Genomic DNA, 27,387 nt, shown 5'->3' with positions numbered 1-27,387 from the left:
GCTTTTTTTGCTTTAAACTTTTTAACACTTTTCCTATTAAATATTTTCAGCTCAGTTTCAGCAGCTTTCAGCTTAAGTTTTCAGCATAAACCATTCACACTAGCATTTTAGCAGGAAATGCAGTTTCTCTAGTTGACCTTGATTTTGTATTTTTTCAACACTTATTTATTTCTTTAACCCCAGAACTGTGTGATGTGTGATATTAACTTGTTGTGTTTGTGGTTCAGATTGACGAAGACACCAGCCTGGTCCCGGAGGCCATCCAGGGCGGGACTTACAGCTTTAACTCAGCCAACGTGCCAGCCGAGGGATTCCAGTTCTAGACGTCACCTGATGGGGCTTTCTGGTGTTTTGTTCACGATGCAGCACTCTGTTCAACATAAAAACAAATTAGGAGAGAGAGAGCGAGAGAGAGCGAGTGTGAGAAATTCGATCCATTGTGCTTGGCTCGTGGGATCCATGGCTGCATCTTATCTGAGAGAAAAATATGTGGATTTCATTTGGCATTCCAGGGGAACCAGCCCAAATGAAGTTTGAGATGGCGAGTGGGTGCGAGTGAGAATGAGTGGCTACATGTTGCAACACACAAACAAACAAACAAAAAAGAAGCTAAACATCCACATCGAATGAGTTGAGAGATGCRGAAGTAACTTCTGCTATCGGAGCTGTCGTCTTTGGAAAAACAAACAAACAAAAAAACTACTTCAAACAAAAACTTGATGTCTGCCCAGGGAAAACCAAGGACTTTAAAAAAAACAACAAATCAAGAGGTCTTGAAATATAAGCAAACACAGAAACGAATACAATTATAAACTGAGATGAACCACAAACCATCACAATTCTGCGGTCCTCCAACGTGAGAGGGCGCCACCCTCCGTGCCCCTCCCTCAATCGGCCACGTTATCAGACGTGTGAATGGACCCATTGTGTATGAATGTCTGGACTCAGCGCTGAGGAGCCAGGTTCATCGCCCCCCGACTGGGCACCGTCCTCCTCCACCAACACCACCAACACCCCTCCAATCCTCCGGTGGGCGGGGCCAGGAGTCCGGCTGAACGTGTCGCGTGTGCGAGAGAATGGACGGATGAGTTGTGTGTGCTTGGCTGCGTGCGTGACTGGGAGTGTGCGATTCTGGTTGAAAACGCATGCAGAGACTGGGAGGTTTGAAAAAGGAAAGAAAAAAAAAAAGAAAAATACATACGAATCAACATCTGAAAATTGAGAAATGCAACAAAACGTTAGAAGGTTGCAGGAAAGAAAATCTGCCTTTGAAAGAGGCTGATCCTCAAATCTCTGAAAGGAGGAACTTTGGATATATTAAAAAATGTCATCACAAGGATTATATATTTTTTGTTTTGAATTATTGTTAAGTTAGTATTAATTGACACTGGACAATGTTTTATGGCAGGTGTGAAGCGACAGTTTCATTGAATTGATGCTTTTGGGCTTTTCTTTTTGCCTCCAGTGTGTTCCTTTTTTTAATGATTATATTTTTTATTTTCAGCTTTTAGTTTCACTGCTTCTGTAAAAGGTGAATGATGATCGTACTCCATCCTTCCACCAGAACCCTAACCCAAACACCACAAACACGGGCTCCATGCTGTAAAATTGTGACACCATAACCAACCTGTTCCTCTTGTAATGCCTCATTTTTTCTCAAATCCTTTCTGCAAAAATCGCTGCTTTGCAGTATTGTTGCAACGGCACTGATTATCACCACCCCCACACAGGATTGGGAATCATAACCTTTGCATGTACTAAACAATAGCACAGTTACTTTTTTAGGGCTTTTTTTAAGTTTCCTTAGGCTGTGAAGACAGTGTAATTTTTATTTTAAGTAAAACTGTGCTTAAATGTTACATGTTTCCCCTTCCCMTTAATCCTCACTATTCTCCAGTTTGCTAAATGATCTGTATTTTTTTGCACACGTACTGCAAAGTGAGGCCTGAAGTCTTTCTAAAGATGGCGTCGGTGGGTTTCATTTGTTCCGGACCCACCAACAACCTCTACATTATGCATCACTCATCCTCCTGGAGTGATCCAATGATACTTTCTTTTTCTTTTCTTTTTGTGATACTTGAGAAAATAAGGACTTTATTTCAGGAGCAGCAGTAGTTAATCTGCTAATGTATCCCAGCATGAGTAAGGAGGGAGGGTTCACCTCCCTTTTCTCACGGTCAGAGGTGTCCCATATGTCAGTTTGGAGATATTTCCAAGTGGGTTTTCCTGAATAATAATTAAACCCACAGACAAGTTTTGCTGTAACTGTAACCTTACAGAGTTCATGCCCCGTCCCCTCTAAAAGCTAAGTGTACAAGCTTATCCTCTTTTTATTATTATTTTTTTGTGTTAACCTCAAACACTGTAGTAATGATTACACATTGTGCTCATAAACCTTCTGTTGAACATAGGGGTATATTTTGTTTGTTTTTTGCAGCATTCCTTGTTAGCAAAGTGGTTTCAAATATAAAATTATGACGGAAGGATGGGGAGGGGGGGGGCTAAAAACCTTTTTTTTTAGGGGGGGGGATAGGCTACAAGGCTAGGTTGTCTTCGAGAAAATAAATAGTGAAACCTAAACCCGAGAGACTGCGTCTGTGTTTTTTGTTTTATGAAAAGTTGATTTTAACCATGTGCTGCTTGTTTTCAACCAGCTGCATTCATTTGTTTGGTTGAGTGGCTGAGTTCAAACTGGAAAACGGCGCAATCTCTTTCATCTCGCGATGATGGTTTGCGCGCATGCGTGCTCCTAAAAATGAAATTGCGTGTTTGGAAGGCGTCAGAAAAGGACACAGACTGCTGATTATAAATCACCTTTCAAAAATCAAATATACAATTTAGTTGTTTTTTTTTATCACGAGAAATAATGTAAAGGGTAAAAAACATTTTATATGTTAGTTACACATTTTCAAGTTTTTGTTCCGCCAGTTAGTTTTTACAAGGTGCACCTGAATGCAGCGTAAGAATATTAACATTCGGAATCGAAATAAACGTTCCTTTGGAGCGGATGGTGAAACCTCTATCAAACACATTTTAGGATTCACGTGTGTTATATTCAGCAACTTTTTTAGTCTGATTACCAGATCTGGCCACCTCTACCTCCAATCTTTACACTGCTTAAAATAGATACTTGCTCAGACTGTTCAATATTTTTAGTTTTATTTTCCCTACTTTGAGAACTGGCTCAGAGACCTCATTTATGTCTTCAATATTACCAGCTTTACATGATAAGCCACCGGCTACAACCCCTGGCAAAAAGTATGGAATCACCAGTCTTTGATGAGCACTCAATCAGACTTTTCATTCAGTAAAACAAACTGATCAAAAACATGACAATAATGAGGTCATTCCAAAGTGCAACTTGTTGGCTTTCAGGAACACTCAAAGAAATGAAGAGAAAACATTGTGAAAGTCAATGAATGTTACTTTTATTGACCAAGCACAGGGAAAAAATATGGAATCACTCAAATTGGAGGTAGAAAATAAGGACACACCCAGTCAATTTCTTTTCCCTAAATGGACGCCTGCCTCAGATTAGATCTGCTCGTTAGTCTGCAGTTAAAAACACCTGCAGTCATGACACCTTGGAGGGCTGCTGGATGAAGTGGAGTGGCAAGAACCATGGCTCCACCAAGAGAAATGTCTCTTGAAACAAAAGAGAAGGTAACTCTTCACGCATGGTTACTAAAGATGTGGGCTGATCACAGTCAGCTGTATCCAAGATATGGACCAAATACAAACAGCATGGAATGGTTGTTAAAGCCAAGTGTACTGGTAGACCAAGAAAGACATCAAAGCATCAAGACAAACAACTTAAGGCCATTTGTCTTGAAAACTGAAAAAGTACAACTAAACAGATGAAGCATAAATGAGAGGAAGCTGGAGCCAATGTATGTGACTGAACCGTAAGAAATCACCTAAAGGAAATGGGATTTCAATACAGGAAAGCTAAAAGAAAACCATCATTGACACCTAAACAAAAAAGAACAAGACTGCAATGGGCTAAGGAGAGGCAATCARGGACTGTGGATGACTGGATGAAAGTTATCTTCAGTGATGAGTCAAGAATCTGCATTGGACAAGGTGATGATGCTGGAACTTTAGTTTGGTGCCGTTCCAGTGAGATTTATGAAGAGGACTGCCTGAAGAAAACAACCAAATTTCCACAGTCCTTGATGATGTGGGGCTGCATGTCAGGCAAAGGCACTGGGGAGATGACTGTGGTTCATTCTTCTATCAATGCACAAGTTTACATTGACATGTTGGACAGTTTTCTCATCCCTTCAGTTGAACAGATGTTTGGAGCTGATGAGATAGTTTTCCAAGATGACAGTGCATTGTGCCATAGGGCAAAAACAGTGAAGGCATTCCTTGGAGAAAGACACATTCAGTCGATGTCACGGCCTGCAAATAGTCCAGATCTCAACCCAACTGAAAACCTGTGGTGGAAATHGGGAAGGAAAAAAAAAWAAAATAAAAAAAAGGCTTCGACCTGCAAAGCTGATCAGGCAACTGCTGTTTGTCACTCATCAAGGCCATGCCTCAGAGACTGCAAGCCGTTATAAAAGCCAAAGGTGGTTCAAATAAATACTAGTGATGTATTTTGAAAGGCCTTTTATCTGTTTTTCATGATTCCATACTTTTTCCCTCAGAATTGAGTGATTCCATATTGTTTTCTCTGTGCTTGGTCAATAAAAGTAACATTCACTGACTTCCACAATATTTTCTCTTCATTTCTTTGAGTGTTKCTGAAAGCCAACAAGTTGTACTTTGGAATGACCTTATTATTGCATCATGTTTTTGATCCGAGTTTGTTTTACAGAATGAAATGTCTGAATGAGGGATCATCCAAGACTGGTGATTCCATACTTTTTGCCAGGGTTTGTACATATTTCAGACAGCCTCTGCGCTGGTCACTTCAGCTGAGGAAACATCAGGAACAGAAGCCCTTGAGCTCCCGTCTCCCTGAGCACAAGGAAGATCATAGAAGGCAAAAAGTCTTGGAGTTACCACTCAGGTGACTGACCGCTAACCAAGGAGATGAGGCTGAGAACTGCAGGTGTGCAGCAGTTCCCGCTGGCTCCCTCTGGTGGACACCTGTGAGAAATACAAACAGTGCACACAAGCACAACTTTCCTAACTGCTCCCGTCCAAAGCGGACGTCAATCTTACAATATCAACAAAACACACAAAACACAAACCTGTAAAAAAAAAAAAAAAAAAAAAAAGTTAGAAAAACTCTCGGCCTCTGATTCATCATCACACACCTCCATCAACTCCCAGCATGTAGAGAGAGAGAGTAGGAAGGTTCACGGTTCACTCACAGGCTGCTCGTGCATCCTTTTGCCCCGATTTGAGAGACGGGTCCGATGGATTCTTCTCGGCCCAKTATGTCCCATAATGCATTGCGGGCAGGCCGGAGATTTTTCTTTTTTTCCTGCTCGTAATGGTGGACGAAGCGAGAGAATAGTAGCTTTGAATAAAAACATGGCGGTATTAAAATTAAGTTTCGTTTTGTTAATGCTTTTGTCATTTGAATAGTCGTGTTTTTAAATATTGTTCTAGTCAGAAATGAAACGAGCTGGTGCAGTGAAATAATGGTGCGTTTGCGTTCTACTCGGAATTTCCCTGTTCGCGGTGTTATTACTAACACGAAAAATTACTGTTCTACAGTGTATGACTGCAGAAGTATTAATGCTTTTTGAGTTTTCTGTTAGTGGTAACGAGATACCGATTACAGAAACGATAAAAACATCGTTTTGTTTTTTAAGCTCGAACACTTGTTGGATCTGACGATCAAAGCTACGATTTCCGAGGTAAATGGAACGCAGCATACACATACAAATACGACAGGTCTCGTAGTTCTTCAAATAATGCCTTTAAACTAATTTAGTTGTTTGGTAATAATAATAATATATTGATTTTCTAGTTTCGATCTATTTTGGCTWCTGTTTAYCGTCGTCACGGTTGCTAGACGACAGGATATACGCCGAAATAAGGACGGGGATTTCAGCCACTTTTGGGCGGCCAAACACTTTTGCACTTTGACTTCAAGTGTTTGTTTTTTTTTTTCGCATGTGCCCTCCTCTAACACCTAGTTAAAATAAGTATTAATCATGTTGTTATTTTGTAAAAAGAAAGAAAACACGTCATCACCTGAATCATTTATATTGTGATAAATCAATATTTTCCTGGCATTGAGGCCATCTGACCAAACATGTTCACACAGAATAACTGAATTGTTAAGCACTTTAATCAACTTTGTCGTCAAATCTGAAAATTTAAAAGGCATAAAATAAATTACCTTTTTATTGCTCCTTAGATTTTTTCCCTCAGTGTATCGATGTAATTTCAGATTTTCAATAGAAAACAGCTTTTATTTTTAAGGCAAGATTTAATAGTTCAGATTATAAAAATAGCAGCACGTTGTTGACAGAACAATGACATATTTACAATGTGTGATTTAACAACAGCAGAGGTCAGGTCTACACAGACATGGCCAGGTTTTCTTTGAAGCCGATGGTCTTGGGGTTGATCCCGACACTCTTTGTCGTGTTGTGAGTTTTGTAGATGCCGATGAGGCGATCTGCGATCTCAAACATGTTGTTCCTCAAAGAGATGATGATGAACTGAGCATTCTTAGTTTGTTCCTGCACACAGAAAAAAAAAAAAGTTCAGTTGAGGATTATTATGCTGCTGCTTCATACGTGAAAGTTTTATCACAAGAATAAAATGACATTTTAATTTAAAAGCTTTAAAAAAAAACAGGCAGCCAAGTCTAACAGTTTGAGCCTAAGATCTTTCTGATTCAACTCCAAAAGCTGAGTTTAAATTTAATAAAAAGTCTTTATATTCTTGGATGCGACTTCATTTCTGGAAAGTCTCGGTTTAACGGCACGAGATTCTACAGAATGTTTAGTTTTTTTGTTCTGGTGACATGTTTCTACAGTCAGAGGCTGCCACGTTCACAAAAGAATAAGCTCTTAAACAATGTTTTTCAGAATAAAAGCCTTGTGGAAGTGGCGTTAAAAGGATTCATCCTCACATATATGTAACAGGCCACGATGGAGACGTTTTTGAAGTCCAGAGCGGCGTCGATCTCATCCATGAAGTAGAGCGGTGTGGGTTTATAGTGGTGCAGAGCGAACACCAGAGCCAGGGAGCTGAGGGTCTTCTCTCCTCCTGACAAGTTGAAGATCTTTTTCCAGCTTTTCTTCGGAGGACGAACACTGAAGATTTAAAGCAGAACGCTCAGATCCAACTTGTGTTTTGATAAATGTTCCTCTGTGGCCCCACAGCTGGTTCCTCTCACCTGAACATGATGCCCTCAGAGAAGGGGTCCAGACTGTCCACCAGCTCCAGCTCTGCGTCTCCTCCCAGCGTCAGCATCTGGTAGTTCTCCTTCAGCTTGTTGGTGATGATGTTGAATCCCGTCATGAACTCGTTGAGCCGCTGTTTACGCAGATCCTCGAAGGCGCGTTTGACTCTGTCCCTCTCTGTGGTGATTTCATCCAGCTGAGCGACTCGCTGCAGGTACAGCTCCTCCTAAAAACACCAAAACACCTTTTAGTCTTAAAAACTAAAAATGAGAGGCTTAAAGCCACGGTGTTGATGCAAAAAATAAAAACAAAATAAAAGCTGCACCAACCAAGATTTTTAACATATTTCTTATTTTTTGATCTGACATTTAACTTTCTCCTCCACGGTGGAAAACTGAGAAATAAGAAACGAATGAACTCATTTCAGAAAAACTGAATCTAAGTTTTGATCCAAATGTACTCCTCGCACGCAGCGTACCTTCTTCTTGTACTCAGCGATGGCCCCCAGGTTGGGCTTTATCTGACCACACTGGACTTCTAAGGTGCTCATCTTGTCGACGATGACGTTTGGATCAGAGACGGCGTCGAGCTCAGCGGGAGGAAACACACGGAGCTCCTCTGCTGGCTGCCCATCGATGGTGTGAAGGGAAAGCTTAGCAGCCTGTTGAACAGAAACCTCACATCAGTCTGTGCTCTTTAGAAACATTTGACACGAAACTGAAATCTAATAAAACACAAGGAGCCTGTCGCTTYCACCACTAGACTGCATTTAGACTCCAAAATACATTTTCTGATTTCAAACAGGAAGTAAAAATCAAAAGAAAATACCTCATCCTGCCAGTACTTGATCTTGCCGTTGTGTTTAGTGATGAGGGCGTCGATGTGCTCGATGGACAGGCGGACGTTCAGGGACTCTTCCTGTAGAGCGTGCTCCTGCTGCTGCAGGGTCTTTATCTCTTTGGTCACATTTTGATACTGTTCCTGAACCTCAGGCAGAGCCGCCTAAAGAACCAGAAACCAAACAAACACTCAACGTTATTTCATCTGAAATTGGCCAAAAAATGATACAGGACATCCAAAGTTTTGATAAAATCACATTTGACCTCACCATGACCTTTACTGGACCATTTAATGTGTAGTTTTATGAACGATCTATGGTTCTGTAAGTGAATTAAATCTTAAACAAGAAGCACTAACCTCTGCTTCYTGACAGGCTTTCATGATCTCTCCGGCCTCGTCTTCCAGTTTTTTCAGCTGTTCTGTGAGCTCGGCCTTCAGCTTCTCATTCTCCTCCAGCTCAGCTTGAACACGAGCGATACTCTCCTCACACTTCTTTAAGTTTCTACAGAAAAAAAAAAAAAAAAAAACAACCCTCATGTTTTTTAAAGAGATATTTTGGGTGGCAGAACGTAACTGTGACGTCTGAGAGGTGAATCTCAGCTCTGAGCCCGGCTGTAACGTGAGCTGCAGCTTTAATCTGTCCGTCAGAAGATCCTACGACGAATCAATAGAAGACGTGACTTCTGCAGCTTCATCAAAGTTCCACCTGACATATTTTCCACCTTCACTCTGAGGGTAGGTAATGATTTGACACAGCTCATAAATAATCCTTTTTAAACAAGACTAAAGGAAACACTTTGCTGCACTGAGATCATTAATCATATTAATATGGCGTGTCTGTAAAGCTGTTCAACACAACCAGAAACACAGATTAGTGAAAACAATTACTATGATGTTGCACATATCTTTGGATTAGGAAATATATAAGTAGATTTTTGGAGTTATTTCCTTTTAGAGTTTCTGAAACGGCAGCCACAGTAGAGCCAACATTAAAAAAAGGATTCTGTGAGTAAATCATGGCTCARGGTTTATGAGCTCCTCTGCTGGTGATTAGCTGGATGGCTGGTCATGGCAAACACACCACATCACACACGGCCACCACTATTGTTTGAACAGCAGACTGCCAGGCTGTCCGGCCAGCAGGATCATTACCAGCCACACAAAACAAAGACTATTTTAAATCACAACTGTGAAAATTTCCTTTAAAAGAAAACAAAGAGGCTGGGTTTTTACTTCACGCAGGACCCGTAACCGTTTCAAACATGCATATATCCCTCTTCAACACACTGTATTTTAATCAAACAATAATTAGACATGGAAGGGCGAATTGTTGCTTTTATCGTGGAAACTTATTGGTGCCAAATTCATGATGCCGTCACTAAATTTAGAGGCTTTTTGAGGCCCCTTTCTGAATTTTTCCCCCCACAAAGTTGTGGTAGCAGAGTTGGATGAGGATGAAGAGCAGCTCGTCTGTGACAAACCACTGCGTGTCATGTTTTACTTTTTCTAAAAAAAATTTTTTTAAATCTTGTTAAAAAAATTAATAAAAGTTATATAAAAGTTGTATTTCAATTAGTGCTGTACCAAACGATTATTTTCTAATCGATTAATTTAACGATTATTTCTTCGATTAATCTATTATTCTAACAACAAATCTATAAGTTATTCTGATGTGAGTGCACTGGATATTTAAAATGTTTTCATCAAATTAACAAGAACAGTTCTTTAATATTGTAATATTTTCTGTAATAGTTTTTTCATGGACACAAAATATGCACTCTAGAGCAGGGGTGTCAAACTCCTGTCCTCGAGGGCCGCTATCCTGCATGTTTTAGAGGTTTTCTTGCTCCAACACACCTGATTTTGATCGCTGGGTGATTAACAGGCTTCTGCCCAATTTGAAGAGTTAATTCAATCACTGAATCAGGTATGTTGGAGCTGGAAAACCTCTAAAACATGCAGGATAGCGGCCCTCGAGGACTGGAGTTTGACACCCCTGCTCTAGAGTAAATTCTTTAACAAAAAAAAGTTTAAAAGATTTAACATCAACATAAAATCTCAACTAAAGCATATAAAATTCAACTAAAAGAAATATAGTACAAGATGTTAACAATCTAACAAATGAACTAAATCATGCAAAATTCAAGTCACTCTCTGGAAAACCTATAATAAACACTTATTTATTGTTTTTTATTTAACATATTTCTCAATATATAAAATTTAACAAATATCAAGACAACATCCAACTCTTTGTATTGTAACATCAGTTGTGTAACTTATTTCTTTAAGGTGAAAACTGTTGAAAACAACAAGACTGTTTTGTCTTATTGTACAAATTAACATCCAGCTCCACATATTTCTATTGATGTCATTTCCCCACTAAAAAAATGTGTGATGGAGGTCCAAGGAAGGCAAATAAGTTGAAATCAAATAAACAAAAGAGGATGCAGTTAAAATAAATAAAAGGTATTTAAGCTACGTTTTGAACATCCAAAACACGTCCAACACTTGTTGGCTGCTTGTGCTCTTTAGGTCAGACATGTGTCGGGAAGCGCCTCTGTTGTTTGAGACGCTGGGAGAACCGTCTGATGGGGGAACGTGGCTCGACCTAACACCGGTCTCTGTTTAATGGTGGATGAAATAAAGAAAGTGTCTGTACTTTATTTACTTTGAGCAAGCGAACATCGTGTTCACAAGATAATTAATCCACCAGATAATTCAGAGGCGTCTGTTCGGTAAATTTTACTCCAGGAGCTGCGAGGCTTGTTTTCAAGCTTCAGACTGAACTGAAGCAGCAGCTGCTGACATCATTACACTCTTGCACGATGCTGCGTTCAGGACAAGCATGGAAAACTCACCACTCTTATGCCAATACGGTCGCAAAGATGCTTTTAGGTACCGAAATGGAATAGCATGAACATTCACGTGGTGGTTATGTAATACAGCGAATCGATAATAAAAAAATCTGCGTCGACAAATTTACATAATCGACGTCATCGATTATTTCAACTAATCGGTGCAGCCCTAATTTCAATGTTTCCAATAAGATGGTGGCCTTGAGGTGGACAAGATAAATARTTAGTTATTAATGAGTTTCAATGATCTTCATAGGAGGCTCTGTTGGGATAATAGCAGGAGAATCACTGAGACGCAGAGCAGATCATGTTTAAGACATTAAAAGTTTGTTTTGTTTCTTACCGATCAGCTGTCTTTATGGCTACTTTGGCCTTGGTTATGGTGGAGGAGCAGTCATCCAGCTCCTTGTTAATCTTGTCAAGTTTGTCCTGCTGAGCCTTCAGTTTGTGGCTGTTGATGTCCACGATCAAGTTGTGGAGTCTTTTCACCTCATTTTCCACCTTCCCAGCCTTACTGGACGCTGACTCATAGTCTGACAGAACAAGTGTTTGGAGAGACAAACAGTAGGAAGGAATAAGGGATTATTCTTTAAACCACTAAAACATTTGCCTTCAAACCTTTCACACATTACAGAACAGTGTATTTTATTTTTATATAAAATCTTAATGAAAAAACCTTCAATAATCACCATTTCTCCTTACAGTTTACAGGAGCTTCTACCTTTTTTGAATGCCTCCAGGCTCTTCTCCATCTGTTTCTGTTTGGTCTTGTCTGGGGCTGCTGCCAGCACGTTGGCTTCAAGCTCCTTAATCTGAAGTTTCAAGTGAGTCTCCTGGTCAGCTAAACTCTGAGGAAAAAAAAGAACAACACCCCGCCACGTTGATTTACAAGGAGCTGGAGACATTCAGCCAGTCAGACGGTGACATTTTATGCATGGATGTGAACAGAAGATGACATTTGAACGATAAATAAAAGATAAATAAGAAAGAGTGGATGAAATGATTACACTCATGCTGTTGGAGTATTTTTCCAGAGTGTTCTTCATCTCTCTGAGCTGCGGCTGCAGGCGCTGGATGTTCTCCTCCAGCTGCAGCTTTCTCTCTTGGCAGCTCTGTAGCCGTGACACTTTCTCGTTCAATTTGCTCTCCATACGATCAAGCTGGGAGAAAAAAAAAAAAAAGAAACAAAATAATCATGTTTTGTATACTGACAGGTTGTCGACATTGAGGGTAAAATTTGATTCAGCTTTCTTAACCACTCTTTCAAACTGTTCACAATAAAAACAGACCATTTTAGTTATTTATGAAGCTCATGACACTCAGCTGCAGTAAGGAGTTCATCACTGCGACTGTGATATTTAATCAACACATAAAGCAGTGAGACACAGTAACATGATGGCAAAATCTAAAATAATAAAAATCTTTAAAGTTGATCAAGTTTCACACAAACAAAATAACTTGAACTGATCATGACACATTTAATCTTTCTCTTTTGGTCCATTTATATCCATTTGTTTGTTTATTGCTTATCTCAATTTTCTTGAAATGTAATGAAATAGTTTAACGCCACTGAGATTCAATTTAATGCTTTTATTGCTTAATAATGCCTCACAGAAACCCAGTTTTAAGAAATGCAATTCATATGAATAATAAATGATGGAAAATTGTCTGAATGTTTATTATGTAGCAATACGAAAGCTTTTGGGAGACAAAGACAGTAACAGTTCTGTTGTTATGATTATTATTGCTTAGAGTACCAACCATTAAAATGTACAAAACAAAATGTGAGAAAATGTTAAAAGGGTGTCCATTCTCATAACTTTTTTTTTTTATTAAACCCTTTATCTTTGTTAAAAACACCACATTGAACTTTGACCTCACCTCCACCTGGGAGAACTCAGCACTAATAGAAGAACCCATCCTGCCCTTCATCACTCTTCCTCCTCCAGTCATGGTTCCTGTCAAACACGTCACAGGTGAATAACAAACATTAGAATAAGAAAAGTAAACTAAAAACAAGAGTTAAGAAGAGTTGCCCACCAGCTATCTCGATGATCTGTCCCTTCAGGGTGACCACCCTCCAGCGTTTGTCCTTCTGGAAGGCCAGCCTCGTGGCCTGCTCCATGTCTTTGGCCACGAGTGTGTCCCTCAGGGCGAAGTAGAAGGCTGGCCGCACGCTGTCGTCGTTCAGTCGCACCATGTCAAACAGACGAGGGCAGTCGTCTGGAGTGCGAACAGGGGCCATGTTCTTCTCCCACACCTTCATCTGTTGAAAGAAGCAGCGAGGCAGAAATTACAAAAACAAATCGTTTCTGACTGAGGTTGTGAAGTTAGTTTTTACCTTGTCAAGGCCAATGAAAGTGGCAACTCCGATATTCTGCTCTTTAAGGAAAGTGACACATTTCTGAGCTGTGTCGATGGTGTCTACGACGATGTTGTCCAGAGCACCACAACATGAAGAAATGGCCACATCGTACTTCTCATCTATGGCTCCAAGATCTCCCTGCGATCACAGAAATCAATTCAAAATACAAATTTTATACCTTTTCATTTCTACTAGGAAAAAATAAGGCCAAAAGTAAATTTTTGTCTAATTTAAAAAAAAAAAAGTTCAGTGCTTTTTTTAAATGTTAGAACTGATTTCGTTAATTTACCAGTCTTCCATAGATGCCAGGAATTCTGCCACTCTTCTTCAGCTGCATTAGAGCATCCAGGACTTTTCCTCGACTGCGATTGGAGGACAGGGAGCTCTTGGCTTCATCCACCTTCTGCCTCAGATCTCTCACCACTTCTCTGGTCTCAGTATCCACCTTCAGAAGCTGCTGCAGCTCCTCCTGGTCCTGCAGAGAGAAAGGGAAGAAATTACAAATGAAGCAAAAAAATTTATAAAAAAATGGTTGGACTGCTTCATCACTTGTTGATGTGAATGCTACTTTAACAAAATAGCATTTTATCAAATGAACATCAGTTTTACCTTCTTGAGTTCCTGCTCCTTCTCAGGAACTGTGACTTGTAGGTCTTTAATGGCGGCACGGCGCTCCTGCAGCGTCTCTGAAGTCGTCTGAAGCGTCTGTTTGGCTGTGTTGAGCTGGGTTACAGCTGTTTTGTGGCGGCTAAGATAGATGTCGAGCTCAGACTGGGCAAGATCCATACGGGAGCGGGTCTCATTTACAGCTTTGCTCAGTTCCATGAGTTCCTGCTCCTTTTTCTGAGAAGAGCAAGTAAAGAGAAAAGGTTGGAAAACTGAAGACTTTAACTTTCTGAAATCAAGTAAAACACGTTTGTTTCATGGTTAAATCAACCATTAAACAAACATGAACACATGTTTATAAACCTCTTTGTCCTGCTGCAAGCCACTGGTTTCTTCTTTCAGACTTTCCATCACTTCCTTCAGTTTTTCTTCTTCTTTTGCTTTCTGTTTCTCCAGGTCTTCCTTGCGGGCCGTTGCCTCAGAGATGGCTTCTTCGCTGCTGGCTGGTACGCTGCGCACTTCCTCCAGCTGAAAAACAAACCAGACAAAAGAACAAGTCAAAGTTAGAGGGTATTCATGATGCTGAATGTCTCTTTTCAGGGATCGCCACAGAGCAAGTCATCTTCCTCCATCTCACCGMCCTCACTGCAACCACATCATGTCCTCTCCAACTGCTTCAAATTATCTCCATCTTTTTCCTGGTAGCTGCATCTCTAACGTCCTTCTACCAAAACACCCACTGTCCCTCTTCTGGACATGTCCAAACCATCTCAGTCTGGACACTCTAACATGATCTCCCACACGTTTATTTTGTGCGATGTCTGATCTCATCCTCATGTTATCCACTCACACTTCTGTCACACTTCTACTAACACAACACATGAAAGCTGTAGTGAAAGGTGAGTTATTGCTGACGTTATGTTAAAAGTGGTGATCAACAAATATTTCTGATCTGCTTTTATGTAGAGAATATAAATTGGTGCTGATGTTTGAGAGACAACAGGTATATATGCATTTTCATCTAAACTGGGGGCCTTAAGACTTTAAATTAAATTATACAAATCTGGGGGGCAACAAAAGTGTAAACGTCTAGCGAACGTTTTCCAGAGTTAGCCAAAACACTTGTGCAATAAACTAAAAAAATAAAAACAAAACAAAAAGACAATGCAAAAACATAAAACCAGGACTGAAACAGCTCTGATTAGGACTGGCACAGCAGTCTGTCTGCATCTTGGCAGAGCTAAAACAAGAGGATTGGCATCTACATATAGTTTATGTTTTGTCGGGTTTAACTGCGGGTGAAATGTGAATATGGTTGCTGGGAGTGTTACACAAGCCAGGCCATAGTTGACTACCACACAGCAGAACACTGCTCCCCAGAGGTCAGCCTGCCTTTGCCTTGCTCCCCCTCTGACCAAGATGTTTCTACAGCATCGACTTTTAGAGTGTGAGGAAAAAGAAAAGACATCCCACATCCCTGCAGTTTATGAGAGGAGCCTCGGTTTGACTGATACAGTTGATCAGTAAGTGTACAAAAAGAATAATAAAAACAACTTTAACTGTAACACACATCAACAATCGATCTGTGCAATTTTTCACAGCCCCCTAGTGGCTGATTCCTGTCTGATGGCTCTTCCTGTTATGAAAGCTGAGCTGCAGTATTACACTTTTTTTAATGTGACTAACGTTTATTTCAAAGGATAAAATAACAACTCATCTTCTACCATAGAAGGAAAATATAATTAACATTGTATATAATCTGGTGGACTATTTAAGTCAGAAAAAATTCCTAAGAGCATTATGAGTCACTATAAGTAAGTAAATAAATAAATAAAAATATTTCACTATATAATGATTTTTTTGTACAGCAATAACAGTGATTTTGATATAGAAATAAACTATTTTTGGAAACATTCATCAGATTTTTAGATGTAAATATTTGGACTCTTTTATTTATAGACAATTTCTATTTTCTAAAATGTTTTTTTAATCACTTTAGAACAAATTCTAATAAAAACTAGAACAGGAGGGAAAGAATCCAACCACTTTTCTTTTTGCAATGCTTTTTTTTAAGTGTTCACATCAAAAAACACACGTAAGATACATTCAGAACTTAAACGACTGCATAAAAAAGACTTTTAATAATGGCAAATAACTTTTTGGAACAAATAAAAGTATCTGTTGAATTTTTTTTGTCCTTTTTTTTATATATCTAGTATTTGTGTGAGATTATGTTATGGGTAAACTGTTCACCTTAGCCTAAAGACAAAATTTAATATGAAACAAAAAATATTATTATGACTTTTTTTTTTTACTTTTACAGCCACCGTTTTAAAGCATGAAATGTTTAAATATATACTTTAAGGGAAAAAAAACTTGAATACCGGCAAACAAGCTTTACTAATTAAAACTGCAAAATTATCATTAAAAGAATTTAATTGTTGGCATTTTATAAAACTATAAAATATTTTTATTTTCTTTATGTGTTTCTTCCTGGGTTAAGACCAAAATGAACAAAGCATATTTGATAATGCCACTGGCATTTTTGTAAACAGATGTGTACTTTCGTTGAAGAGAAAGAAAAAAAAAAGGGGGGGGGGGGGGGGGTTGTAAGGCAGATTATTTAAAAAGTATTTCTCTGAACAAAGAGTGACAGGATTRATGTCCTARAGAGGTGCTAATAGRAGCAGTTAAATAAAGTTAATAAACWGTGTAATAATGAGCAACTTAAAAGGTAAATGCACCTTTTTCTGGTCTTTTTCCAGCTGCTTCTGCAATGTCTTGTTCTTGCTCTTGGAGTGTTTAATCTTCTCACGCACTTCAACATCCTGCAGGTCCAGCTGGGTGAACTTTTCCTTCTGGGTTTCAATGTACTTGTTGAGCTTATTTTGTTTTCTAGGGGAGGAAATGCACCACATTTATCAAGCAAATTCCAGTCAGTCTAAAAACATAACTCTTAAATGTTACAGAAATTATGACAAAATATATATTTTCCCAGAAAACAAAATATTTCTATAGCTATTTACTGTAAAAACCTCCATTTTCTTTAAAAAAATGTTTTAATCAAATTTAACATTTGTAAATGGCTAAATATCTAAAATGAGAAATGACTATARGTTCACAAACCTTTGTTAAATCTACGTGGATTTAAACATTCACATACTAACATTTTCTCTAAATGTATAAAGTAAATAGTGTAAAATGATTTATTTAGTAAAATAGCTGGTATCCAACAACGTGTGTTAGTGCAAAGTAAACAAGGCTGAATATTTCTTACTTTTCTACGTTTTTGAGCTCTTGGTTCATTTTTTCCATTTCTTGTGAGATCTTTGCATTTTTTTCTGCGAGTTCCTTGGTGTCSTCCAAGATCTTCTGCTTCTCCTGCTCTTTCTCCATCACACGTTTCTGCAGATCATGACTAATGACAAAGAGAAATATTTAATAAAAGATAAACAATTCAAAAWGAGCATAAAAGACATTAAAGCAGAGTGAAGTGTGACATGCTGCTTCTACATTTTTATTTGGAATCTGTAATAATGGTGTACTCACACATAATATTGGTAAAGGTGACTCTTGTGTTTAAAGATATCATTCTCCAGGGTCAGGAACTCCACAGCTTTGTTCTTTTCTCCTTCCAAAGCATTTTTTTCCTTTTCCACAAGCTTCACTCGGTTTAGCTAGGACAATAAAAAAAATAACAGTATTTAAAATCTGATCGTAAATCCCCTTTGTTGAGCAAAAAAACCCCACAATAGACAGTTGAAATCAACCAGCAATCCTTAAATAGAAAAGTTTACATAAATTAAGCCTCAATCACAACAACCACACAGGCATGTTCAAATGTAGAGTGGCAAAAAATATGACAGAAAGCCAAGTCAGCCTTATCTTACAAAGTTTATTTATTACACACTGTAAAAATCTACATCTTCTATCTCAACACACTCTTCAAAACATAAACCAAACATGCATTTTCAAACTTCTCTATATGTAAATAAAAATTAACTGAATGAAAGAAAGTCGGTGAGTTGTGCTGTGAACAGATGGAGTGTCATCACCTTCTCTCCTCTCTGCTCATTGAGAAGCTCGACACGACGAGCCAGAGTTTGAATCGGCTCCTTGAGTCGACACGAACCAATGATGTCCTCCATGTACTCCAGCATCCCTTCATCGTGCACCGTTTGACCTTTAGGTTTCATCATGGCGATCTGCTCGACCTCACCCTAAGTAAAGTTCAYAAGAGTGTTTCACTGAAGGWATACATAAATGCATTAGTAACACAWAACATAATAATAGTAAAACTGAACTGTGTGTAAATTATGAGGCACACTATAATAATTGTCTGCAAAAAGAATTTTAAAATAAATTATAAAAAATAAATCACTMAAGGATGWCACACYTTATGATTAAAATGATTAGGGTGAACACAGTTCATTAAAAAAATTTAATCTAAATAAATAAATAAAACTAATATTTTTAAAACATGTTTGTATTATAAACTCTAAAATCCTTTAACTAAACTGGGACTGAAACTCCTAATACTGGATATTACATATTACACCTCAACTCTAAAAATGTTTGGTATAACTACACTGGTGTGAACATGTTATTTTTTTTATTTACATAATTTGGCAAAACAAATAACTAGATAAAACAATTAAAGTTAAGTACAAACGTAAAAATTTAAAGCAATAAATTTCTATTAGGTGTAGTTTATACTTATAGAAAACAGGGAAAAAAAGCCTTAAGAAATAAGTAGGGATGAATCCTACATCCTCCCTCGATCTCACTGGGGCACAAATTAAACATCCTCCTCTTTCCAACAGGCCCGAAACAGCGACATGATTTTGAAGAACAAACTAAAGTCCTTTCCCTGAATGACAAAGGAAAGTAATACTGAAAAAGAATGGAAATTTTTATACCTACAAATAGATGGAAAAAAGAAAAGAGAAAAAAAAGAAAGGCAGGGGAGCTAAAAATGCATTTAGAGCTAATTATTCAACTGAAACCAACCCTAAATAAACAAATAAATAAACATCCTCTCAGAACTGGAACTAAATTTAAACCATCCGTTTAGCTCGGCTCTGACACAAGTCATCACCCCATATGTCTTGAGTTAATCAGTAATAATGGGCATGCCAGATGTAATACACTCAGCTGGGGCAGGAATGGAACAAGTGAACTGGTTCAAACTCAGTGCAGAACAATACTACACGATAGAGAAAAAAAAAAAATTAAACAAGCAGAAATTAAATAAAAAGCGGAGTGTTCTGAATGTATTTTTTTCTTTCTGAGTGGGAGGAAAAAAAAAGTTGAACCAATATTAAAGCCATGGTAATGGAGGGTGTTTGATCCAGCCACACTGAAGCAGCACTGCCAATATTGGGGTTGGGGTCTATTGTCACACGCCAATATTTACGTGCTGCTAAAGCGTGGCGGGTACATGGAAAAGGGAAAGGGGGGGATCCAACCAGTCCTCACTGGTGGATCGCCCTCAGAATTCTCCCCGCAACAAAAATCTAGGCGAGTCGCTRAATCTCTCCCATGAACCGCAGCTTTTCCTTAAAAATCCTAAAGCAGCAAATAATGGTTCGCACCATTTCCACATTGTTTCAAACCATGATGCGCTGCTATAGAAGTCTAAGGGCTGACAGAGAACACATACTCTTCTTTCCAATTCCAGTGCAACAGGTTTATTTCCCTCAGCCAGGCATGGCTTAAAGGTATATTTGAAAGATCTGGCTCAGAGGAGTGYGAAATGGGAAGACAATGAAGAGCAGGAAATCTTTGACAGAATGGGATGGTCAAAGGAGGAAAAAATAATAATAAAAATAAGAATAAAACATGTTAAAAGTGGAAGAGGAAATTGCATTAAAAAATATCCACCATTACCTGTAAGATCAGAAATCTGTTGTGGTCAAGGTCAATACCATGGCTTCGGAGTAAAGCCCCCACTTCTTTGAATGTGGCTTTCTTGCTATTGATGTAGTAGGCTGAGGAATTGTCTTTGTTGGCAGTCCTGGAAACGTAGAACTTGCTGTTGGGGATGACTTCGTAGTCATCTCCTTCCTGGCTCAGAGGGGGGGAGGGGCAGAAGTCACAGAGGAGCAGGACACAGCAGTTTAGCAGAGGTGCAAACAGTCTTCACATCAAACAGGAAAAATCTGAACTGTGACTTAAACAAGTGATCAGAATTTGTTTTAAATTAAATTTAAAAGAATATTTGTTTTCTTGAACATGTTGAGGCCAAAAGCAGTAAAAAAAAAAAATTAAATAAATAGTTAAGTGTGCTCTAAAACAGTGAACTGATTTTTTTAAAAAACATAAAAAATATGGTAAATAATATTAGATCATATTTTTGTAACATGTCTAAATAAATATTTTACACAGTWAAAAGTTGTGTACACCACCTCTGGTGAGAAAAAATAATAATTCAAGTTACACCCTGTGTAGATGACACACTACAACTAATTGTGCAATTATTTTAACAACTTCAGTTAAATTAAACTTGATGAAAAATTAATCGGAAAAACTTTAATACCTTTAGAAGCAATTGAGCTAAAAGTTACACTCCTCGGGGCAGGTTAAATATATAAWTAAATTTAACTGCATAAAAAATAAATCTGTTCTATTGATAAATAGCAATGCTGAGCACATACATTAAATATTTTACTTAAAACAGGAACATGCCGTGTTGATTTTGCTAAGTGCTGTCAAACAGAGCCTTACTGGACAATTATTATTTTTTAAAAATATATATTAAAATACTGGGACCTATTCTAGCTCAAGGTCAATTGAATTTTGCATGTGTGGGTGTAAGCTGCAACTTTCAAGACTGATTTGAGTTTGTATTTAGTCATTGATGCTAGAAATGAGTAGCAATATCATCGAATGAGAGCTGAGGAAATAATATATTTATTATCTGACAACCATCTTGTCTAAAAGAAAATGTCTGACAGTGGTTTTAGATTTGAACTGAATATTGAGAAATATAAAACGAGTGCATCTTGTTTTTGAGTGACAGAGATATAAATATAAGTACCTTATCAATAATCTTTTGAAAATGCACCTCCACGCAGCAGCTCTGCACATCTTTGTGTTGATCAGAGCTGTGAATCAGCACTGAGAGCTTTTTTGATCTGATCTTTTGAGCTCTGTATCCAAACACAAAGAGCATTGAATCTATCACATTGGACTTTCCACTTCCATTGGGACCAATGATACAGGAAAATCGCTGCGAGACAGACATGAAAGAAAACAAAAATATAGGAGTCATTTGTGAGAGAAAAACACATCATCACGTTCAAATATAGTAGCTTTTCAAGTCACGAGGTATTAATCTAATAAAGCTGTGAGGAGAAATAAATTCCTCGAGTGTAGTTAAGATGAAATTATGTGTTTTTTTAGTGAGACCTTTAGCAATTAGGGTTGGGCAATATTGGCAAAAAAATAAATCACGATTAATTGTGGTATTTAGCCGATAACGATTAATTTGACGATTAATCCCCTGGAGTCCCTGGACACCKTRATMTKKWYGTCACATGACCAATTTAGTGGGAAAGATTTGCTCTTCATAAAAATCTGTTCCAAATTGTGTCAAAATTACAGACTTCAGGCTYTACATKAAACTTTAAATTGTGTTGATAAATAYGTTACAGAACTTTTTTTTAATGTTCGTCATATTTGAAGCTGAGAGGAGCACCAAGCGGATTCTAACTGTTGGCGTTAATCGTATTAATCGTCAAGCGCCAAAAATTAATCGATTAATGTTTTTCTGACGATTAATCACACACGATACGATTATGCCCYACRCTATTAGCAATAAGAGAAAATCATATAAAACGTCCATATTTTTTTTTAGTCAATGTATATTTTTTTTATTTAACAAAACAATAACTGCTTTACATAAATGAACATATATTTAACACTTGGAACATACATACTTAAAAACAACACACAAAACACTAATCTTGTTTAAAATAAAAAGTGGACAGTATTGTAAATAACATCATCCAGCTCAGTTTAAATAAATTTGTGCAGAGAGAAAATGGTTTGAATAAAGTCACAATAAAAAAGGAAATGTGGGTACATCAATAAAACACACCGGTTGAGAGTGAAAATCAAAACGGATGACTTTTAATTGATATTTAAAATAATCATTATAAACTAACTCCTTAGTTTTCTGCATTATAATACAGAAGTTAAGCCATASGAAGTAAGATTATTATAAGCTGAGGAAAAGGGAGGTTAATAACACACACACACAAGCAGTGGCTGTAAATCTAATTTCCTCACAACAGAAGAAGTCTCCAGGCAGAATTTGGTCGTACCTTGTGGAAAGGCCCAAGAATCTGRTCGCCTGCGTACGACTTGAAGTTGCGATTAACTAAATGCGTTATCATGAGGCGAGGAGCGCCCGGTTCGTTGGTCATTGCTGGGGGCGGGGGTGGAGGGATGCTGCCGAGAATTTCCTCCAGACTTCGGTTATCAACCGCCTCGGCAGCTTCCCCCTGAGACTGATCTGTACACACACACACACACACACACAAAGTTCAACTTTTATTCTGTTCGGGTGGTTTCAGGTGGAGGTGGGGGGGGAACAGTGATGCATGGGGGAGGGGTAGACGAACACACTTAAAAAAACAAAAACAAAAACAAAACAGTCAAACAACGACCCCCTCAGAAAGTTGTTATTTTTCCTTTGTTCTGACACGAGCCAACACAGTGTATATTAGATACACAAAAACCCATCAAATCACGCAACATACAGAATAGATGCGCCACCCTCACGTCGTCGATGAGAAATAACTAAAGTGCACGATTCGATCATGAACTTTTCACTCAGCAGCCACAGCTCTGCCCCTAAAATACTAAAAAATAAAAATAAACAAAAATAAAAACCCCGCTTAGAAGTAACAGCGCACAACAAGGCTGTGTTATCAAACTGCGAGGACCTGTTCAAAACCTATTGTGCTCACATGCAGTCATAAACAAGCAAACACACCGACATCCCTAATGAATAAAAAGCATCAGCTACAACCAGTAAAGAGTTGTCACAAATAATAAATATTCACATGGAGCCACTCGAGCCTTCGACACCGAATTACCTTATTTGCTGAGGACATATGGGGAAGGAGTGCAGRCGAAATCATCTTAAAATGATTTTCTTTTTCAATTTATGACTGTGGTGCTATAAGGGAAAAAAACAACTACGTGTTCGGATTTTAAAAAAATAAAAAAAAGGCGCTACAGCTGAGCCAAACGGCCTCTAAGTCCAACACACGTACAGCAAATGACTGAACTTATTTAGATTCAGACACCCAAAACAGGCTTTTGTTACTTGCCAGCAGTTGTCGGCGGTGCCTCCTCTTCTTTGCCATTGGACTTTGGTTCTGGAGGGGGTACACTCAGCTCGTCCTCGGAGTCATCCCGAGGCTGCAGCCCTCTGCCTCTTGTCTTGGCCGTGGAGCTTTTTGCAGTTTTAGATGGCATGGTTTAAAATCTGAAGTGGGTCAGTGGTGGAAAAAAAAAAAAAAAAAAAAAAAAAAACACTTTTCACATGTTATAAAAAAATACAGCACTGCTTAGGTTTAAATCAGTCTCTTATGAGCACTCCACCTGAAGGCAAGTATAATAATAAATTACTTAAGTGCCCGTTTAAAGCCATAGGGGAAAAAAAAAANAGAAAAAGGGGGGAGATATCCATGAGTGGTTTCTGTGCCTGTCAATCTCATAAAAAAGCTCCACTTATAGTCACAGCTTTACTCCTCTGTCAGGGTTTTTTTTTATCATTTACCACAAGAAGACTTCACTGCCACGACTCGGTATGATTTCCTACACTAACAAGTTAAAACAATAAAAAAAAGAAAGTGCTGCAATGCTGTTTTACGACCCGTGGTTCATTTGGACTAACCTAACTTGAACACGATAATCTGGTTATTTTGCCCAAAAAAATTAAAAAAATTAAACCAGAATAACAATCTTGTAATCTGGCATGTGTAGCAATCGCATTTGCAATCGAGAGAAAAAAAAAAGCTGAACACATTTAACTAGAAAACACAATAAAAGTTACTATGCAAATGAGTTGAACCCTTTCCAGCGATTAGTCTTAGCCATGTTGCATAGCCACGCAGCAAAAATTAAAAGAAAAAAAAAGGACGGGGTGCAGCTCGAACGGACTGTAATATTGACTTTCTTAAGATGGGAGTTCTTGTGTTGGGGACGGAGTTATAAACCGAGCAAACTCGCCGATTAAGTTCGTTTAAAGCAGTAAAACTTATAAATAACGAACTGCTGCAACGTAAAAACAACAGTGTTTATTTGTACTTGAAGCACAAGAATAGAAATCTGAAATTTTCCYCGTTGTACTAGTAGCTAATCCACGCATTTGGCATAAAATGTGATAACAAAGGGAAAAAAAACTAAACTAGTACTTGGCGGTACATATAACACAGGTTTATTAGTTTACTACGGATGCTACTGTTGAATTTTAGCTTTTCACAATAAATTGCATCTTTCGGCAGGGACTAATGCTGTGAATTTCAGTAATTAGACGGCGCCCCAGTGACTGCACTCCGGTAAAAATATCCTTTTATACCTTCTAACAAACGTCGACACGGTCCGTCAAAAGTCCCTCCTTTCTGTTCCAGGTCGTTGTGTCCGAAAAAGAGTGGAAAAAATCCTAAATTTGGCGAGTGTAATCCATAAAGTTCAACCCTGTATTGTTGCGAGTCGCTTCCCCGACTAGAAAACTCTATCTTGTAAATGGCGCCTAAACTGCGCCGTCAAACCGAATTCGTTAAAACTGACGCAAGGCACCATGGATCGTTCAAAGGGCAAGGCAAGAAAAAAAAATTCAAAAAAGGGGCCGAAGCCAACTCCGCCCTTTTCCACATCTACAGTACGGAAAAACAAAAACGAGGCAAAGAAATAAAAAGTCATTTTAAAAACTTTAAAAAATATGGCTAATGTAAGATTTAGAGCAAKAATTTATGTGGTTTACTGTGTTTGAACTGTTTCTTACTTACAATAGAACGCAGTCTCCGCCCCTCACGGAGACGCTTATAATATGAAATATGATCAATTTCGCTAAATCGGCAAATAATATAAGCGTCACTTCGCCTTTAATTAAAGTATTTGAGYGAGTTTTGCGCTATTTGCCTCAGTAAACATTTGAAACATTCTGTCCGGGAMTTTGCAAATCTCGCGATAACTCTAACATCTCACGCATACTTTTATCCTTGATGCTACTAAAAGTTAGCTTTGGTCAAAAACTAGTCATTGGTAGTAGGTAATGATGACTTGTGCTATACAGGCTATTCATATGGGGTAATTTGACACATATGAAGTTCAGGTTGTTCCGCATTAAACCCAGTAAATGGAAAAATGACGTGAGCTATCAAGTTATACAGCAGCCATGACGGGAGGATTCGTGTTAGCAACGGTGACAGATGCTTAGCAACTGTACAGCCCCAGACTAGTCACGTTTGAAGAGAAGAAACTGCTTCTTCACCGCGGTACGTCTATGTTTTAGTTTTTACGCTTATTCTTCTGTGCTCGTTGGTTCGACTTAATTGCTATATATGTGTGCTGTTTCTGGATTTGTTGTTTGTTTTAGGGCACAACAACAGGCAGCAAACATGAGACTGAAAACGTCGCTGCTAAAGGAACCCAAACATATCCTTTTAGTTTGTCAAGTGCTTCATCTGATCTGCGTTTATGTTCAATTTAATGACCACCAACTCAGTACCACTGAAAATACAAGTGGATTATAATGAATTGTTGCTTTCTGATGTTTGTTGATGCAACATGTGGTGTTTTAAGATGGTATGTTATTGTTAGCAGCTTATTCAAAACACTTTCTGTGCAGATCCTTTATCTGAGTTAAAGTACCAGCACCACTATGGAAGTATTGATTTTAATTATAGGTAATGTGGGGACATATGCTACAACAACAACCACAATAATAATAATAATAATAATAATAATAATAATAATAATGTAACTCCCTGTCTGGGAATGGAAATTCTGAATGGTGGGCAGAGTTATTTTCCACTATACTCAAAACTAAGTGTTTATTTGAAGTTATTTGTTAATGCTATCTCCACAGCTTCATCCACAGTCTGGGATTTCCTCCTGTTATAGATGTGCATCCAATGATTACTTTCTCAGAGTTTCACCAAAATCTGTCAGGTGGTTTGTGAGATATTTTCTTTACAAGACAGAAAGACAATTACACACACGGGCGATGACATAATTGCCCTTTTAGCTTAATTACAGTAGCCATTTTTTTTTTGCAGTTAGCTGAAATATTATGCATTCTTTTTCTTTAACAGCGTTTCACATAAAGAGCTTGTTAGTTGTGTAGGTTGGACCACAGCAGACGAGCTGTACTCGTGCAGTGAGGATCATCAGATCCTGAAGTGGAACCTTCTCACCAATGACACCAGCCTGGTGGTCAGGGTACCAGAGGACATTTACCCCATTGACCTGCACTGGTTCCCCAAAACAGTTGGTGGCAAGAAACAGACACAGGCTGAGATTTTTGTCCTCACCAGCACAGACGGTGAGTATTTTAGAATCTGACCTTTATTTATTAAAGTCAATGTAAACAGTTATATGTGCCTGTTTTTAAGTCATACCTACACACAGAAATTAAGATTGTGAAATAAATTATCCTACTTGATAAAAATAAATAAATAATTCTGCCATTTAGGAGTATTTTGATAATGTATGCTATTATTTTTAAAAGTTGTACTGRGTCGTATCGCCAAGGAATGATTTTTATTTGCATTTTTGTGTTACTAAACCAGCTGACTGTGTGACATGTATCTACACAAGCTTTCATGCCTCTTTTTCCTCGTCCCATATTAGAGATAAACAGTATGGATGCACTTTTGTGGCGGCCGATGCGTGGTCACAACTTTAATGGCAGTGTAGGCTTGCACAAACACTCCCGCAAACTGAAGCAGCAATTTTCTCTGACCGACCAGAGACCAGTAAAAACCATGACATGATTCACTTTTGCAACTTTTTTCTGCTTCTTGTCGTATTGCAGTTGCACAAATATCAGTTGSTCAAAAGAGAAGCGTGAATGTGGCAGTCACTGTTTTTTTCTTTCTTTGACCAATTGTGTGCAACAGTGTTACTACTACAGTAGTAAGTATTTGACATTTCTTAGAGATTAGTTTATCTTATTGCATGGTGTTTGTAAGGACTGTTGTAAATGCTGAATTTCATTTTGTGTATTATTTTAAAGTTATTTCCTGTTTAAAGAAATTTAAAGGCCTAAACATTCTTTGTAGGAATACATATTGCCCTCTGCCTTTTATGACATAAGATCATCTTATGTTGAGAAATGTCAGAGCTATTGCCATTTTGGCTAAATCTTGACTATATATATATA

General features: G+C 38.2%; 3 protein-coding genes across 4 annotated transcripts in view; 2 read left to right on the top strand and 1 right to left on the bottom strand.

Annotated features, from left to right (window-relative positions):
• kpna4 (karyopherin alpha 4 (importin alpha 3)) overlaps positions 1–2,406 on the top strand; it is a 16,216-nt gene extending 13,810 nt beyond the window's left edge. The window contains exon 17 of the mRNA XM_014027901.1: positions 228–2,406. Coding sequence (XP_013883355.1) covers positions 228–323 — 96 coding nt within the window. The 3' untranslated portion in view covers positions 324–2,406. The remainder of the gene's footprint in view (positions 1–227) is intronic.
• A 3,825-nt stretch (positions 2,407–6,231) lies between these two features.
• Positions 6,232–24,801, bottom strand: smc4 (structural maintenance of chromosomes 4). The gene is made up of 24 exons (XM_014027898.1): positions 24,580–24,801; positions 23,327–23,484; positions 22,313–22,503; positions 21,025–21,216; positions 19,875–20,051; positions 18,041–18,205; positions 17,535–17,662; positions 17,263–17,403; positions 16,730–16,880; positions 14,349–14,513; positions 13,989–14,222; positions 13,669–13,854; positions 13,356–13,517; positions 13,055–13,280; positions 12,896–12,972; positions 12,022–12,174; positions 11,736–11,862; positions 11,358–11,547; positions 8,517–8,661; positions 8,148–8,321; positions 7,798–7,980; positions 7,313–7,545; positions 7,046–7,229; positions 6,232–6,650 (listed from the first exon to the last, which is right to left on the bottom strand). The coding sequence occupies exons 2-24, from the start codon at positions 23,472–23,474 to the stop codon at positions 6,486–6,488; spliced, it is 3,897 nt and encodes a 1,298-aa protein (XP_013883352.1). The 5' UTR covers positions 23,475–23,484; positions 24,580–24,801; the 3' UTR covers positions 6,232–6,485.
• Positions 24,802–25,218: 417 nt separating this feature from the next.
• ift80 (intraflagellar transport 80 homolog (Chlamydomonas)) overlaps positions 25,219–27,387 on the top strand; it is a 22,576-nt gene continuing 20,407 nt past the window's right edge. The window contains exons 1-3 of one of the 2 annotated variants that reach the window (XM_014027899.1): positions 25,219–25,498; positions 25,600–25,658; positions 26,326–26,547. In XM_014027899.1, coding sequence (XP_013883353.1) covers positions 25,622–25,658; positions 26,326–26,547 — 259 coding nt within the window. In that variant the 5' untranslated portion in view covers positions 25,219–25,498; positions 25,600–25,621. The remainder of the gene's footprint in view (positions 25,499–25,599; positions 25,659–26,325; positions 26,548–27,387) is intronic. The other variant, XM_014027900.1, reaches the window with a different exon arrangement.

Source organism: Austrofundulus limnaeus, unplaced genomic scaffold (genome assembly GCF_001266775.1).
Source record: "Austrofundulus limnaeus strain Quisiro unplaced genomic scaffold, Austrofundulus_limnaeus-1.0 Scaffold696, whole genome shotgun sequence".
In the NCBI taxonomy this organism is placed as follows: Eukaryota; Metazoa; Chordata; class Actinopteri; order Cyprinodontiformes; family Rivulidae; genus Austrofundulus; species Austrofundulus limnaeus.
This window is presented reverse-complemented; position numbering and strand designations above follow the sequence as displayed.